The sequence below is a fragment of the Terrapene carolina genome, unplaced genomic scaffold (assembly GCF_002925995.2).
Source record: "Terrapene carolina triunguis isolate 2854851 unplaced genomic scaffold, T_m_triunguis-2.0 Scaffold96, whole genome shotgun sequence".
Lineage (NCBI taxonomy): Eukaryota > Metazoa > Chordata > Testudines > Emydidae > Terrapene > Terrapene triunguis.
Window position 1 is genome coordinate 53,927,895 of NW_020664447.1, and position 14,195 is coordinate 53,942,089.

General features: G+C 42.6%; 1 protein-coding gene across 4 annotated transcripts in view; it reads left to right on the forward strand.

Moving 5' to 3' along the window:
* NUBPL (nucleotide binding protein like) overlaps positions 1-14,195 on the forward strand; it is a 151,866-nt gene that overhangs the window by 101,833 nt on the left and 35,838 nt on the right. For all 4 annotated transcript variants that reach the window (XM_024196031.3, XM_029911527.1, XM_024196034.3 and 1 more), the window contains one exon: positions 8,488-8,573. In XM_024196031.3, coding sequence (XP_024051799.2) covers positions 8,488-8,573 — 86 coding nt within the window. The remainder of the gene's footprint in view (positions 1-8,487; positions 8,574-14,195) is intronic.

Below are 14,195 nucleotides of genomic sequence, written 5' to 3' on the forward strand. Positions count from 1 at the left end.
AGATTAGTCACTTAAATTTATCCAGGCTGAACTTAGAAGTCTTAGTATACTCAACGCACAGAAATTATTCTTCTGCACAGAAATGTACACATAAAATATAAAGAATATTTCAGGACATGCTGTGATAGCATTATGATCTGTGCAACTTCTTGTTTGTGCAATTAATCAACCTTATGTATGGTTCACTCTGAAAGGCGACTATGTAAAAATTGCACATTTTTCTTCAAGAGACCTGCTGTGCATGTATGAATTCAGTCATATTTGATTACTTTAGTGATCAAAAGAATGTTTTACTATTGTTGGCTGCTATTAACCCTGCAGAGCCAACACAGCAAAGAAGTAGAGAGCTGGATTCTTTCTTGCACATCAGTAGAACTATTCACTTTAAGTTACACCTATATGTTTAGCCAAAGCTATGTTCGGCTAAACTCTTTCAGAAATTCAGTTATTGAAAATGGTTCAGATTCTCCTTGAATAAAAAGAAAAGAAATACTAAATACTTATTTTTATTGCATGCACTGTTGATATGCAGTACTTGCTGGAGACCTCATTGAATTTACATTTTGATATAAGAAGTTTAAATTAGGAGAAGGTCTGTCTCATTTTAATATGGAAGAGAATGGGATAGAAATACTGAGGACACTGTTAAGTAGTTTGAGCCATAGGGAATCATTTTAGCATCAGATGAGAAAACTCACCAAATTATCATAATTTATATAGATTTTTGAAAAAAACCTTGTTCTTTTCTCTAAGCCACTGTTTCCAAATTATGCAAGATTTTTGTGCTGTTACTATATCTATATGATCAGTAGAGGGAGCACAAGTTCTCACTCTCTTCCCAAAGGTGTACTATCCTCGGTGATGATGCCAATAGAGGTAGATAAACTAAACAGATTCATATTGCTTTCTGCTCCTGAAGAAACAAGAACAACTCAGTGCTCACAAATGGAAAAGAACAAATCTAGTTGGGAAAGAAATGTTACTGTCAGTGGCCCAGATCATCTTTTCCGAAGGGTAAAGGGGACGTGGAGGAGGAAATTTCACTTGCCCACACTCCCACCCTTAACACATTTGTAGCATAAGATCTCCTCCTATGGAAAAGGCCATTTGGATTGAACCCAAACCTATGTTGATCGTGGGATATATGAGCAGCTAGGGCTTTCCATGTGGGGACCCTGTGCTCCCACACCAGCTCTGGCACCATACTTGACCTAAAATTTGACAGTGTGGCTACATTGGCACTGCGTTATCAGAAGCTCCCTGATTGCAGCTCCCATCAAGACTCCTTTGGTCAAGGTTCTGCAGAAAAGACAATATACCCCTGAGCTGCAATATCTTCCCAGGTAAATTATGTGGGACTGTAGGAATAATGATCTGTTGCTTCCCAGTCTTCACCTCTTCCTCCCTTGGACCCACAGAGGGATTAGTAATGGGCCCGGGCCAGGAAGGGAGATAGTGTTGCAGAGGAGAGGGAACACTCACGGGGCTAATATTTTAAGAAATTAGTGTAGACAATGGAGAGCAAACAAAAATGTAAAGTTAGAAATAAATACTTGATACTTCTATACAGTAACTCCTCACTTAAAGTCATCCCAGTTAACTTTGTTTCGTTGTCACGTTGCTGATCAATTAGGGAACATGCTCATTTAAAGTTGCACAATGCTCCCTTATAACGTTGTTTGGCAGCCGCCTGCTTTGTCCACTGCTTGCAGAAAGAGCAGCCCGTTGGAGCTAGCTGGTGGAGGCTTGGAATCGGGGTGGACCAGCAGCCCCCCATTAGCTCCCCGCTCCCCTAAGTTCCCTGTGCGGCAGCCACCCAGTAGGCTATCAGTTGCCAGCAGTTCAGCTGTCCCTCCCCCCACTGCCATGTGCTGCTCCTGTCCTCTGCCTTGGAGCTGCTCCTGGGAGCCTCCTGCTTGATGTGCGGGGGGGGGGGAGAGAGAGGGGTGCTAATGTCAGGGTGTCCCCCTCCCCCCTGTTCCTGCCCCTTGCTTACCCCATTTCCATAGAGCAGGGGACACGACAGGGCTCAGGACGGAGGGAGCATGCTAGCAGCAGCTGCTGTCTCAACTTGCTGATCTACTTAAAAACTTGCTGATCTACTTAAAAAGGCATTGTATTTACAGTGGGGTCAGCATACTTAAAGGGGCAATGCGCCTCTCTCTCTCACGCACATAGGGTGTGTGTCTCTGTCTGCCATGCTGTCTTCCCTCCCTCCATTTGTGCTGCCTTGTAGAGTGTGAGGCTACATTAACAACAATGTGTTAACCCTTGAGGGATCAGCTGTTCTAGTTCATCAATTAGCAGTAAGGCCTCCCTGGGAAATATCCCACCCTCTTCCACCCTCTGACTTCACCAACTCCAGAGCCGGCTCCAGGCACCAGCGCAGGAAGCAGGTGCTTGGGGCGGCCAACAGAAAGGGGCGGCACGTCCGGGTCTTCGGCGGCAATTCGGTGGTGGATCCCTCAGTCCCTCTCGGAGGGAAGGACCTGCCGCCGAAGAACGAAGCGACAGCGGTAGAGCTGCCGCCGAAGTGCTGCCGATTGCGTCTTTTTTTTTTTTTTTTCCGCTGCTTGGGGTGGCAAAAACGCTGGAGCCGGCCCTGACCAACTCAGCCAAGCTTCACAATGATCATTGCTGTGTACAGTATTAAATTGTTTGTTCAAAACTTATACTGCATGTATGTGTGTGTATTTATATATATATATATATAAAAATAGTCTTTTGTCTGGTGAAAAAAACTTCCCTGGAACCTAACCCCCCATTTACATTAATTCTTATGGGGAAATTGGATTCACTTAACATCGTTTCATTTAAAGTCAGGAACATAACTACAGAGTTAAGCAAGGAGTTACTGTACTTTGGTCTAAGCAGGGCAAGTGAATAACAATTTCTGTGACTTGATGTGGATGAGGAAGTTTTGAAGTACATAGCTACTTGAGAGTCACATCACTCTAAAATATAGGAGGCCCTGGAGTGCCAAGTCAGATTGTTGATATTGGCAATGCTTTGTTTACTCTTCTTATTAATTTTGGGCAAAAAGGTGCAATGGGAAAAATATATAAATTGTATTTGATAACTTCCCATCAATGGGTGCAGGATCTTTGCTTTACCACACATGTGTTAACTAGCTTGTAGAAATGGGAATTTGCAATATTTAACAGATCATTTTTAGGGTTTCCTTGCCCCCCTCAGCTGGAGTTCTTCACTTTCTTTGCATTCATTAATTGGAATTGTTAGCTGCGGTTGGCTGAATACTCCATTAAAATGTTCTCACCACGATTCCTTTTGTTTTGTTTACAGTCTTCCATCTTTTGCTTTTACGGTGTCACTGTGGCTCTGTGAAACCATGATGACAACTGCTTACACACCAGAAACAGTTTCTTAGAGTCAGCTCTTTCTGATGCTTCTTCACCTTCTCTTGCTTTTTTATCCAGCTGTTTTCTCTCATCTTTGACATAACTTTTGTCTCTCTAGATCAGGGGTAGGCAACCTATGGCACGTGTGCCAAAAGCAGCACGCAAGCTTATTTTCAGTGGCACTCACACTGCCCGGGTCCTGGCCACCGGTCCGGGGGGCTCTGCATTTTAATTTAATTTTAAATGAAGCTTCTTAAACATTTTTAAAACCTTGTTTACTTTACATACAACAATAGTTTTGTTATATATTATAGACTTATAGAAAGCGACCTTCTAAAAACATATTACTAGCACGCGAAACCTTAAATTAGAGTGAATAAATGATGACTCGGCACACCACTTCGGAATGGTTGCCGACCCCCGCTCTAGATACTGCCGTTGCACTGTTGGTTGTTTTTCTTGTTGTGTCACCTATCCTGGCCTTTCTTTTAAGGCTTTTCTTTCCTTAATCAGTTTCTGTGTGTGAAACTTCTTGATTCTCTTGATCCAAGTGAATTTGGGGCGGCTTCCAGCAAATATCTCTAAAGCAAGCCTATTGTTCCTCTATAACACTGGAGGATAATAAATTTATCATGATTTGTAACAAAACATGCTCTTATAATTTGAGTCAACTAATTCCCATTCCACTAGAGTTGGTGTTGTCAAGGATTAGTCAACTCCCTCCACGTGAATGTCATCTTGCCTGCTTGAGTAGGGTACTGAATACGGTCTGAATGGAGTCTTCCTCGTCCAGTCCAATTTTAGAAGCAGAAATAGAGAACGCAATTAAGCAGCTACAATATGGCAAACAATAATACATCCTGCAATGGGAGTATGCAGAAAAAGTTAAAAGTAAAGAAGTTTTATCCGAAAGATGAAAGAATAGCTTGACCAAAAAAAAAAAAGCGAGAAAAGCCAAAGAAGTATAAATGAGAGGCAACTCCAAGAAATTGTTCCCAGTGTGTAAGCAGTTATCATCATGATTCCAAAGTCACAGTGGTGTCTGTCACAGTTCAGGGCAGTTGCACCTATATTCCCCCTCCATGGTCCAGCAAGGACACCCACTCTCAGTTGTCCAGTTCTCCAGCCATCACCTTTGCTGGGCGGAGACCCACATCTCTCTCCCTGCTTACTGAGATTTTTTCCAGGCTGCACAGTTCCCTGCCTACACCATGTTATTCCCCAGCAAAGAAGACTCACTAAACAGGATGCCTCTGTGCTTTGCTTACTCTTCAAAGGCAACAAATAGTGTAATTGCCACAGTTCATTTACCACATAGTTCTTTATAAGCAAGCACACTTATTCTTATAGTAAAAACGTTACAGAGAAAACATATTAAAACCAATAAAAGAACCTACGCACATACTACTAAGCTTACCTGAGATTGCCCCGTGATTCCAACAAGGGCTGTGGCTGGTGAACAATCCTTTAAACCCCTCCAAGAATCTTTCCTGTGATTACATCATAACCACTTTGGCTCAGAACAAGCACACTTGTGAATCTGAGTCACTTATTTATCCATTTTGGTCTTCGAGGAGACTGTATAATAGGTAATCAGCTAGACAATGGGTTTTCTCCTCAAGGCACACCTTCAAAAGGATGAATCTGGATATTAATTTTTAATACAGTTTGGGAAAAAGAACTTTGCCTAGAGGATTGGAAGAAAGGTGTGATCAGTAAAATATTATAAGAAAAAGTGGTATACGATAACTTATGAGGACTAACATTATTTTCAGTACCCAGAAAAGTGTTTTGCAGTATGCTGTGGAACAGAGTCAAACTGGACATAGATGAAAAACTGTAATGAGCAAGCAGGCTTTAGACCAGAAAGATTGTGTGTAGATCACATCTTTATCCTGAGACGATTGATTGAGAAAGGGCTCTCCTATGATAGAAGATTAGTCTTGAAATTCATAGATTTCACCAAGGCTTTTGAATGCATTCATAGAGAGTTGCTGAGGAAGATCTTGCAACAAAAGAGTTTCCTAGAAAGTGTTGCTGATCAAGATGCTTTATGAAGTTCAAAATGCTGTGAGAGAGAGAAAGACAGAGGCCGATTGGTTTGATATCCTCACTGGAGTGCGGCATTTTAGTACCCTTTCTTTACTGCATTATGATAGAGCATCATCAAAGGAAGATACAGGAGTTATGTGGAGTAGAAGAAAACTTTAAGCTCTTGAATTTGCTTATGACATGTTGGACATGGATTATGATGCCATGAAAATGATAACTACCAATGTTAAAAGTAAAGGTGCTAAAGTAGGATTAAGAATAAGCCAAAAGAAAATGCAAGTCATGATTGTTGAAAGAGGAGTTAGCATTGATGGTGCTTATGTGATTGATAGTGAAGACTACAGGATTATTAGTGATTTTGTATATCTTGGAAGCACAGTTAGTGCTGAGTGCCAATTCTGTAAGGAGGTGTAAGCAAAAATTGGGAAGATAAGTAGAGCTTTTTTGTGACTGGCAAATATTTGGAAAAACAGGGAGACTCACACAAGAACAGGGGTGAAAGTAACTTAAAGGACTTACCGGTACGCCGGAGTCCTGAGCGGGGCGTGGCTTCAACCGGAAGAGGCGGGGCCTCAACTGGAAGAGGCAGGGCCTTTCAAGATTTAAAGGCCCTGGGACTCTGGCTGTGGCTGGGAGCCCCATAGCCTTTAAATCACCCCGGAGCTACCAGCTGCAGAGGCAGCTGGGAGCTCCGGTGGAGCTTTAAAGGGCCCAGGGCTGCCCGCAGCGGCCGGAGCCCTGGGCCCTTTAAATCCCTGTCCAAACCCGGCTGCCGGAGCTCCAGTGGCGCTTTAAAGGGCCTGGGGATCCCCGCAGCGGCCGGAGCTCTGGGCCCTTTAAATCCCCGCCCGAGCCCAGCTGCCGGAGCTCCAGCAGTGCTTTAAATGGCCCGGGGCTCCCCGCAGCGGCTGGAGCCCTGGGCCCTTTAAATCACCGCCGCAGAAGCTGATCCAGTCCGGCACGGCGCACTGGGTCTTGTCGGTACGCCGTACCGGCTTACTTTCACCTCTGCACAAGAACCAAAATAAAATTGTACAATGTTATTATGATACCAGTATTGTTATATGCTTTTGAAACTGGACAAATAGCAGAAGCCCATAACAGGAAACTTGATGTATTCCAACATAGATGCTTGCTGAGAATACTTGGTGTCCATTGGTGGAATAAATAGTAACTAATGCTGATGTAAAGACAATGATTTGAGAAAGAAGGCTGAAGTGGTTTGGGAATATTGTACAGATGTAAAAAAACCCTTATTTCTAGACAAACCCATGACACAATATCACTTGGTGGAAGATGAAAAAGAGGAGGAGAACATGACATCATAAAACCATTGAGAAAGATGTCTCTGTCATGGAAGTAGACTACAATGGAGCAAGAAATATGGCACTAGACGGAGATGGAAACACAGGTTGCCTCATGTGTGACAAGGCATGAAAGTATCTAATATAATTTTCCCCATTAGGAATTTACTGCTTTTGTTATGTATAACAAGGACAATTTTAGTTTCTTCATTTGATTACACAGTAATTGTTTTTTTCCTATGTATGCCTTTAAATTAATTTTTATTGGAATATTTGAATATAAAAAGCTTATTATGTAAATTTTCACAGAGTGTAAATAAATTACATATGAAATGTTGATCTGTTTCCATACCACAGAGTTGGAATGAGGAGAGGATCTTTTTAATTTTTTTTAATTGAAAACATTTTATTAATATCTGTACATATAAAATATATTTGTGAATATGCAATAATACTTTAGAAGATAAAATTCTGAGAGCGAATAGAAAAAAATGGGAATTATTGGAGATCAGTAGCATCACAGTACAATAGGGAAATTATATTTGTTTAGCAAATTGCATATAGTTTTCAGCACATAGTGTTACTCTGCCTCTCTTAGATTATTTTGTATGTGTAGAATTGTAACTTTTAATTGTTTTACATGTGAAGTCTGGCATATTTTTCCTGTGTTTGTAGGTCAATATGATTATATAAGAGCATTGTGGTAAAAAATATTTGAGAGACTTGATGCTATTTATGAAACTAGAGCTAAACAATTCCCCCAAACTGTGATCTTTCACACTACATTCTTTTTTCGGAATAGGGAAAATTATGAGAACATTTTTAATCCAGACTTTCATAGTAGTGCTTCTTACCCAAAAGCATTTGTGGGATGCAGGAGTTACTGTTAGAAGTGAATGCAAAAGGTGTTGTTCACATCATTATTTCAGAATGTATTAATCCAGGAACATTATAGCATAGTAACCAGCAGCCTTGATATAAACTTTTGTAAAATGCTTTAATTTGTACTCAGAGGCAAATCCTATTGCTAGGCTGTAGTCGGTATTTATATATTGAGTAATAATGGAAACACTAGCTATCAGTAGGCAAGTAGCCTGGAGACAGATCTTGAGTAGCCTAAACTCCTGCCTGAGCAGTGAGTCACTCTTTGCCCCTTTCAAACCTAAAAGCCAAAGCATAAACAAATTCTTCCTCATGCAAGTAGTGTTGTACACATAAGAAATCCTAAAGCACTCAAAGGAACTATTCCTAGTGTAGGGGTTGCAGGCTCATGACCATAGATCACTTGTATTAATTGGCATAACCCTGCCACAAAGGCAGTGGGCTGGTCACAGGGTGTCTGCCTTATTACTTGAAGATAGGCTATTGTTACTGTTAATCCAAAGGTTCTCGAATTTTTTCATACAGTGGACCACATTTTTATGAACATGTTGTCTCATGGAGCATCTCTTTTCCCTTCCGTGATTGCATGGGCCACTCCCTTTCCCTCCCAACAATATAGCAACTACAACAATTGTTTACATACAAAAATAATATTCGAAAGCATATAATGTTTAACTCTCTGTACCATAATTTGGGAACCTTGGTTCTGGTCACTTTATAATCTAAAACTAAACTCTTTAGGATCATTTTTATTTTATTTTATTTTGCATATATTTTAAGTATATAAAGAAGCAACTTTTTCTTCAGTGAAGTAAAATACTCCAAAATAAGCTTGGTAGTATAATTTAGAGTATAAGTTTTAAACCTAATTTTATGTTTTCTGTTCCCAGGGGCAGTGATTGTTTCCACTCCACAAGACATTGCTTTACTGGATGCACGCAAAGGAGCTGAGATGTTTCGAAAAGTCCATGTGCCTGTAAGCATTTAGAAAGAAATATATTGAATTCTTCCAAAAAGTGAAACATTTCTAAATTGTGGAGACAGGTGAATTTTTTAAATGAACTACTGAATTTCACAAATTCTGTTTCGATAAAACACTTAAAAACTAGTATATTTCTCTAGCCTGTGATATAAAGGCAGAAGCCTGCTTGCTTGCTTTAACAGGATGATGGAAAGAATCTGTTTTAGAATTTAATTGAGATCACGATACCACTTGATGTTCTAAAATAAAATGACCTTATAGTCCCAAATAGACTGGATTATAAATCAGCCTTCTGTCTGTTATATATCCTGACCAACCTGATTGCCTTCTAAGATGAGATAACTGGCTCTGTGGATATGGGGAAAGCAGTGGACGTGACTTTAGCAAAGCTTTTGATACGGTCTCCAACAGTATTCTTGCCAGCAAGTTAAAGAAGTATGGACTGGATGAATGGACTATAAGGTGGATAGAAAGCTGGCTAGATTGTCAGGCTCAACAGGTAGTGATCAACGGCTTGATGCCTAGTTGGCAGCCGGTATCAAGCAGAGTGCCGCAGGGGTCAATCCTGGGGCTGGTTTTGTTCAACATCTTCATTAATGATCTGGATGACGGGATGGATTGCACCCTCAGCAAGTTCACGGATGACACTAAGCTGGGGGGAGAGGTAGATATGCTGGAGGATAGGGACCTAGACAAATTAGAGGATTGGGCCAAAAGAAATCTAATGAGGTTCAACAAGGACAAGTGCAGAGTCCTGCACTTAGGATGGAAGAATCCCATACACTGTTACAGGCTGGGGACCAACTGGCTAAGCGGCAATTCTGCAGAAAAGGACCTGGGGATTACAGTGACGAGAAGCTGGATATGAGTCAACAATGTGCCCTTGTTGCCAAGAAAGAGAATGGCATATTGGGCTGCATAAGTAGGAGCGTTGCCAGCAGATCGAGGGAAGTGATTATTCGCCTCTATTCGGCATTGGTGAGGCCACAATTGGAGTATTGTGTCCCCTTTTGGGCCCCCCACTACAGAAAGGATGTGGACAAATTGGAGAGAGTCCAGTGGAGGGCAACGAACATGATTAGGGGGCTGGGGCACATGATTTATGAGGAGAGGCTGAGGGAACTGGGCTTATTTAGTCTGAAGAAGAGAAGAGTGGGGGGAGGGGTATTTGATAGCAGCCTTCAACTACCTGAAGGGGGTTTCCAAAAAGGATGGAGCTAGGCTGATCTCAGTGGGGGGCAGATGACAGAACAAGGAGCAATGGTCTCAAGTTTCAGTGGGAGAGATCTAGGTTGGATATTAGGAAACACTATTTCCCTAGGAGGGTGGTGAAGCACTGGAATGGGTTACCTAGGGAGGTGGTGGAATCTCCATCCTTAGAGGTTTTTAAGACCCGGTTTGACAAAGCCCTGGCTGGGATGATTTAGTTGGTATTGGTCCTGCTTTGAGCAGGGGTTGGACTAGATGACCTCCTGAGGTCTCTTCCATGATTCTTAGATCATCTTCTATGATTCTATGATTCATGACTCAGCCCTGTAGCAGGTCACTGTATAGTCCTCCCCTTTCCAGACAGTCTTCTGCTCCAAGATCAGATCCTGTGCTACTTCCCCAGTGTCTGGTAGGGTAACCCAGGCCTGCCAACTACTCCAGGTTCCAGTCCAGGTACCCTCTGTCTAGTAACTATGGTTTGCTTGGTCCAAATAGCTTGTCAGTATTTCCGTGGACTCCTTCTTCTCTCTGTGACTTCTTCCCAGAAACTGTACCCCCCAAACATCCGTCCCTTGTTCCAGGGGAGTGACTGTAGTCCTCTTCCCCTGGAGCCCTCTTCTGGTCTTGGTTTGCAAGTTCAGCCTGCCCCTGCCCAGCTGGACTTCATCATCAATTAGCCTTCAGTCCCTGGTTCTCCCCCAAGTGCAGCCTTTCAGGTTAATTGTCCTAACAGCCTCCTCTGCCTTGTGTGGGGTGGATACCCCATCACAAGCTTGTTACTGCTTGACATGATGAGGATGTCATTTTTGTGGCATGGAGCAGCCTTCAGTCTGCTGTGATCACCTTTAGGCTGGTCCCAAAGTGAAACATGACAAATTCTAGGACTCTATTAAAAGTTTGTGTTCCCCCAAACATTAGCTGTTCTAAGATGAATATGATAGTTCAGTGTGTACAGTGTTGTTTATTTAATATTTATTTTGCTATTGTGTCCAGAGGCCTCAGTCAGAATATTGTGAGGGCTGATGTACAAACACGCATAGGAGGACATGATCCGTGCCTCAAGGAGTATACACTCTAAGGGATTTTCCACCCAAATGAAGATTTAATAGTGCTTTTTCTGGCACCCATGCTCCTGAGCCAAAGAACAAGTATATTATGAAAAATTAGCTCATCTATTGAAAATCATGTTTTTCTTCTCACCTCTGAAACTCCTTGTTGCACTTGGTGGCTGTCTTGGATATATAAAGGATGATGAAACTTCTGGTCCTCTTCCTATCGCTCAGCAGAAAATTGCTGAAACCCTGCAGTTTTTTCTAGATGTTTCATTAGGAGATTTTTATGGGTTACTCTGACTTTGTAACTTTCATGGGGAGATGTCTTGTATCCATTAATTAAGTAGTTTTTACACTGGATCAAAGATAATCCATCATCAATGTCTTTGTACTGAACTGTTGAAACACAAGTGCCTTGCCTACAAAAAATGGAAAATCCAAGGCATTGGTATTATTTATTTATTATCATTATTTTTACCACTACTGCTTCTCTCACCGTGGCATCCAAGATGTTTTCAAAGGGACACTATTAAGGGTCCAAAAGCAAGCTATTCCGCTGGGTAGGAAAGATAGAAAATGTGGCAAAAGACCGCCTTGGCTTAATCACAAGATCTTGCATGATCTAAAAAATAAAAAGGAGTCATGTAAAAAATGGAAACTAGGACAAATTACAAAGGATGAATATAGGCAAACAGTACAGGAATGCAGGGGCAAGATTAGAAAGGCAAAGGCACAAAATGAGCTCAAACTAGCTACGGGAATAAAGGGAAACAAGAAGACTTTTTATCAATACATTACAAGCAAGAGGAAGATCAAAGACAGGGTAGGCCCACTGCTCAGTGAGGAGGGAGATACAGTAACAGGAAACTTGGAAATGGCAGAGATGCTTAATGACTTCTTTGTTTCGGTCTTCACCGAGAAGTCTGAAGGAATGCCTAACATAGTGAATGCTAATGGGAAGGGGGTAGGTTTAGAAGAGAAAATAAAAAATGAACAAGTTAAAAATCTCTTAGAAAAGTTAGATGCCTGCAAGTCACCAGGGCCTGATGAAATGCATCTTAGAATACTCAAGGAGCTAACAGAGGAGGTATCTGAGCCTCTAGCTATTATCTTTGGAAAATCATGGGAGACAGGAGAGATTCCAGAAGACTGGAAAAGGGCAAACATAGTGCCCATCTACAAAAAGGGAAATAAAAACAACCTAGGAAACTACAGACCAGTTAATTTAACTTCCGTGCCAGGGAAGATAATGGAGCAAGTAATTAAGGAAATCATCTGCAAATACTTGGAAGGTGGTAAGGTGACAGGGAATAGCCACCATGGATTTGTAAAGGACAAATCATGTCAAATTAATCTGATAGCTTTCTTTGGTAGGATAATGAGTCTTGTGGATAAGGGAGAAGTGGTGGATGTGGTATACCGAGGCCATGGCTACACTTGCAAGTTACAGCGCTGTAAAGCCTCCCCCAGCGCTGTAACTCACTCCCCGTCCACACTGGCAGGGCACTTACAGCGCTGTATCTCCCTCCGTACACCGCTGCAGGTACTCCACATCTCCGAGAGGAATAACAGCTGCAGCGGAGTGGCTACGACTCATGTGTGAGTGTAAACGCTTGCAGCGCTGTACTAATCACCTTGTCAAGTGGCCAATCCTCTCCATTGTTGTGACCGGCTGCAGGAATGCGGAAGTGCCAGTGTCAAAGCTCCTACCACAGAGAAAAGCAAACAATTTGCAGCTTGCTTTGAGTGAGTAAATGAATGAGCAGGGGGCCGGGAGTTCGGAACTTGCAAAATAGAGAGCTGACATGCTCCAAAAAGCACTCTCTCTCCCCCCACACTCCCTGTCACAATCCCCCCCCCCCCCCCCGTTTTGAAAAGCACGTTGCAGCCACATGAATGCTGGGATAGCTGCCCATAATGCACTGCTCCCAACACAGCTGCAAATTTTGCAAGTGTGGCCACACCACTGCGCTGGCAGCTGTCAGTGTGGACAGACTGCAGCGCTTTTCCCTACTCAGCTGTACGAAGACAGGTTTACCTCACAGCGCTGTACAGCTGCAAGTATAGCCAAGGCCCTAGACTTTAGTAAGGCATTTGATATGGTCTCTCATGATATTCTTATCGATAAACTAGGCAAATACAACTTAGATGGGGCTACTATAAGGTGGGTGCATAACTGGCTGGATAACCATACTCAGAGAGTAGTTATTAATGGTTCCCAATCCTGCTGGAAAGGTATAACGAGTGGGGTTCCGCAGGGGTCTGTTTTGGGACCGGCTCTGTTCAATATCTTCATCAACGACTTAGATATTGGCATAGAAAGTACGCTTATTAAGTTTGCGGATGATACCAAACTGGGAGGGATTGCAACTGCTTTGGAGGATAGGGTCATAATTCAAAATGATCTGGACAAATTGGAGAAATGGTCTGAGGTAAACAGGATGAAGTTTAATAAAGACAAATGCAAAGTGCTCCACTTAGGAAGGAACAATCAGTTTCACACATACAGAATGGGAAGAGACTGGCTAGGAAGGAGTATGGCAGAAAGGGATCTAGGGGTTATAGTGGACCACAAGCTAAATATGAGTCAACAGTGTGATGCTGTTGCAAAAAAAGCAAACATGATTGTGGGATGCATTAACAGGTGTGTTGTGAGCAAGACACGAGAAGTCATTCTTCCGCTCTACTCTGCGCTGGTTAGGCCTCAGCTGGAGTATTGTGTCCAGTTCTGGGCACCGCATTTCAAGAAAGATGTGGAGAAATTGGAGAGGGTCCAGAGAAGAGCAACAAGAATGATTAAAGGTCTAGAGAACATGACCTATGAAGGAAGGCTGAAAGAACTGGGTTTGTTTAGTTTGGAAAAAAGAAGACTGAGAGGGGACATGATAGCAGTTTTCAGGTATCTAAAAGAGTGTCATAAGGAGGTGGGAGAAAACTTGTTCATGTTAACCTCTAAGGGTATGTCCAGACTACCCGCCATATCAGCGGGTAGCAATCGATGTATCGGGGATCAATATATCGCGTCTCGTTAAGACACGATATATCAATCCCCGAACACGCTCCCCATCGACTCCGGAACTCCACCAAGTGAGCGGCGGTAGCGGAGTCGACGGGGGAGTCACGGCCGTCGATCCCGCGCCGTGGGGACGGGAGGTAAGTCGGAATAAGATATGTCGACTTCAGCTACGGTATTCCTGTAGCTGAAGTTGCGTATCTTACATCGACCCCCCTCCCCCCCCAGTGTAGACCAGTCCTAAGGATGGAACAAGAAGCAATGGGCTTAAACTGCAGCAAGGGAGGTTTAGGTTGGACATTAGGAAAAAGTTCCTAACTGTTAGGGTGGTTAAACATTGGA